The sequence below is a fragment of the Echinops telfairi genome, unplaced genomic scaffold (genome assembly GCF_000313985.2).
Source record: "Echinops telfairi isolate 266 unplaced genomic scaffold, ASM31398v2 ScPeMD7_2573;HRSCAF=3158, whole genome shotgun sequence".
Classification (NCBI taxonomy): Eukaryota; Metazoa; Chordata; class Mammalia; order Afrosoricida; family Tenrecidae; genus Echinops; species Echinops telfairi.
The window spans coordinates 8979332-8982893 of NW_022106471.1; the positions used below are offsets into that span (position 1 = coordinate 8979332).

The 3562-nt window shown below is 52.4% G+C and overlaps 1 protein-coding gene across 5 annotated transcripts in view; it reads right to left on the bottom strand.

The window, feature by feature from the left end:
- Positions 1-1928: 1928 nt before the first annotated feature.
- Positions 1929-3562, bottom strand: part of EHBP1 (EH domain binding protein 1) — a 421355-nt gene continuing 419721 nt past the window's right edge. For all 5 annotated transcript variants that reach the window (XM_045294210.1, XM_004710194.2, XM_030886656.2 and 2 more), the window contains 2 exons: positions 3173-3287; positions 1929-2989 (listed from right to left, as the gene is read on the bottom strand). In XM_045294210.1, coding sequence (XP_045150145.1) covers positions 2899-2989; positions 3173-3287 — 206 coding nt within the window. In that variant the 3' untranslated portion in view covers positions 1929-2898. The remainder of the gene's footprint in view (positions 2990-3172; positions 3288-3562) is intronic.

The following is a 3562-nucleotide window of genomic DNA, read 5'->3' on the forward strand; positions in this document are numbered from 1 at the left end:
TGTGCCCGCGCGGTCCCCAGGGCCAGCCGCGCCGGGAGTCGGGCGCTGACGGTTCCAGATGCTGCTGCCGGTTTCGGGGGGAAGTCGGGAGGTATCAAGTAGCACGGATTTCCCCCCCTCCCCCTAATGAGAGTATTTATCTAATCCCAAATTGCAAGCGAATTTTCTTAATGCTCAGCCCATAAAACCCCGGGATTAGGAGGAGAAAGAGAGCGAGGGGAGAGGGGAGAGGGAGGAGAGTGGAATGGGGGAGAGAGAGAGAGATGAAAGTTTCCAGTGCGCGGTGCAGAGGAAGGACTGAGGCGGCCGTGGTCCAGGCGGCAAATGTCCAGGTGGACGAAGCTGGGCCAGAAGCTGCGGCCATGCCAGCCAGCCAGGGCCGCACTAGGAACCGAGGAGCGGGCAAGAGGGGGAAGCGCCGGGGGAGGGGAAGCTGACCCAACTCTAGGCCCCTGGGCCAGGGAGGGGCAAGGAAGCTGGGGCCCCTGGGCTCCGACCCGCGCCCAGGTGACCTCGAGATCCAGCCAGGCTCTAGACTCAGGGGACGGGCTTGCCTCCGGGACCGAAGACGCCTGGCCGGGGGCGAACGTCCCGCACTGGTCCTCGGGCTGTGCCCAGGCCTGCCCGCCGCAAAGGTCCTCTTCCATGGCGCCCCCCCTGGCCCTTGCTTCCCGCAGCCCAGGCTTTCTGGGTCTTAGCCCGGCGGCACCCTGGGCCCAACGCGACGAAGTCCCGAGCCCGCCCGCCGAGTGCCCTCGCCAGGGGCCTGACCCCACAGACCCGGGGGCCTGTGCTCCGCAGCCGCTGCGGGGCGTGCGGGCGCCACTGGGCGGCCCCAAAGGAAACCCCACAAGACTCGGGACCGGTCTGGAGGGGCCCGGAGCGGGTACGCCCGCCAGCCCAGACACCCTAGCTAATCTGTGGCGAGGCCAGGATTGGCAAGTCGGGTACGTCTAGCGGGGTCGCCCCTTGACGAAGCCCGTCCGGATGGAACATCACCCGAATCCGTGTAGCACACTGGGTGGGTGACGCTAGTAGCCCAAGCCCCAGCAACTTGGATTGGGCGATCCGCCAGGCCCTTCCCTGGGGTTAGACTGAGTTTCTGAGCTTTCCCCAGAGCACCGCAAAGCTAATTCCTGATTTCACTTAGTTCCGGTAACTTTTCAAAAACTTTGCTTAAAATCATTTGCTTGCGGTAATTTTACTGTAGCAAGTTTTAATCAGCATTTTGAGATACTTGCAATTGAGAGTCAACTGTATGTTTCCAAAGCTACTTAGTGAGTTGTATATGTGTAATATATATAACACTGCATTTGTCATTTTTGTTTTAAGCTAAAGGCTAGTGGATGCTTTTCTTTAAATCTTTAGACTTGTTGAATGAGCTTTGTTTGGGATCTCAATATGGAGGACTCCCCCCACCTCACCCCTCTGTAGCCTGGAATTTCTTGTGTAAAATTCCCTAACACAAACACACACACACACACACACACACACACACACACACACACACTTCCATGCTGGTTCCCACAAGAAATCTCTCCTATAGTCTTCAGCTCCCACAGACTCGATGACTTATCCTGAGACCTGAGTGCAATTCTATAAATAATCAAAAGAATAACAAATACATGTTAAAAAATAACCTAGATATTAGCATTTTTCAGTGCTGTGGAATTACACATCCCCTTCCCAATCTTTAATAAAAGAGATGACCCTTTTCTGGATGATAGTTTAAACTGTTTAGGAAAATATGACTAACTGCTGCTCACTTCCAATCTGTGGGTCAGCAGGGCCCCCTTGGGAATGGTGTCAACTTATTCAGCTCCAAATACAACAGGAGGACCATTTTCCACATGAAAACCCTTTAAGGACACACAAACTTCCCTTCATTCAAAGTGTCAAGTTTTCATTTGAAGAAGGTAACAGCAGTGTTTAAGGTAAGAAAGTTTCTGATTTTATTGAAAATTTACATGACTCAGTAATAAATAAACAGATAACCATTTTCACACACACACACACAAAAAGACAGTGCTGTGATAGAGAAGAAATATTAACTGGGGGATTTACTCCTAGTGGCATGACAGACTTCTAACAATACAGAATAAATATTACAGCATTCTTGAGCCAATGTTGAGACCTAATAAAATGTAGGAACCAAGCTCTATGTAATAAATAATTATCCAGAGAAGAGATGGCGCATCCTGGGATGATAAGACTGTCTTTGTAAACTGATGCATGTCCATTAGTCCCACCCTCACAGCCCACCTTCAAATCCCAGCTACGTTATAGGACTAGCCTCTGAGGCAAGCAGAGGGGAACTCTATTTATCCTTACACAGTGAAATGCCAAATAACTGCAGAAAACCCCACTGGTAAATAGAACACAGTTTAATAAGTAGGTTATGATCTAACGATAAAATTTAGGTAGCAGAGTAAGTGTTACATATGGCAGGACTGGAAAAAAAATCATTCATGACATTTTTCTTATCCCCCTTTACCCCCCTCCCACCATCATTATGCTATTAATGACAAAAATGCTTTCAAATTTCCCTCCCATAAAAAAATGAAGGAAAATAATGAGGGGAATGGTGGGTTGTGTTTTCCTTTGGGGAAACAGTTTCTGAACATTCACCCCCGGCGCCCCTCACTCACAAGGTGTCTGTGCAAATCAATTTCACATGATTCCAAGGAAACAGACGCTAACTCACAAATCCTGAAACCAAGCTGTTGTGGAGTTGTGTATCTGATCTAGAATGGCAGGGGAGGGGAGGAGGTGGTGGGAAACAAGTGCGATCCCTCAAAACCGATCCCTCAAAACCGAAGTTGTAACTCAACACTGAGTTTGACTTTGTCTGGTCTGGGGACCCCAGAGCTCCAAGGCTGGGAGAGTTCTGGTCCGGCCCTACTGAAGAACGCATTTCTCTTCTTTCTTGGCCATCTTGCCTTTGTTTTGCTCCAGAGTTCGCTCCAAATGCTCGTCTTCCTCTTCGGCCCTGGAAGTCAGACAGATGGGAAACGAAAATGAGTTTTTCTCCGTGGAGGGCAGGGCAGCTTCACCTTCAGTCCCAGTGGTAATGGGGAGATCAGAGACAGCGAGAGGCTGACGCTGCCCGCCCAAGACCTCTGGACTGAACTTTCCCCAAACTTCGCCACCCCGGATCCCCCAGCCCACTCACTGCTTCTCCTGGGCGTCCAGGTCCCTGACGAGCGCATCCCGCTTGTTCACCAGGGTCACCAGCTCATCCAGCAGGAGCTGCTCGCGGCGCTTCTGGGCCTCGGTCTTCTGCCAGTCTGCAGGGGTGGGAGGCTCGCTCGTTACCCACAGCAGGGTCCCCGCACACCCGGTCCCCGCCCCCGCTTCCCGCCTTTTCCAGTCTCCCTGCAAACCACCGTGTGAAGCCACTATGGTGTGTTCTGGGGACTTTGGCCGTGGTGGTGAGGGCGACACCCCTAAAAGACCCCGACTTTCTGTAAAGATGTCCTGCAGATGGACCCGGCTGCGGGCGGGCTGGACCCTGCGGGCCAGGCCAGGTGTGAGCCGGTGGCCCGAGGTGCGCAGCGGAACC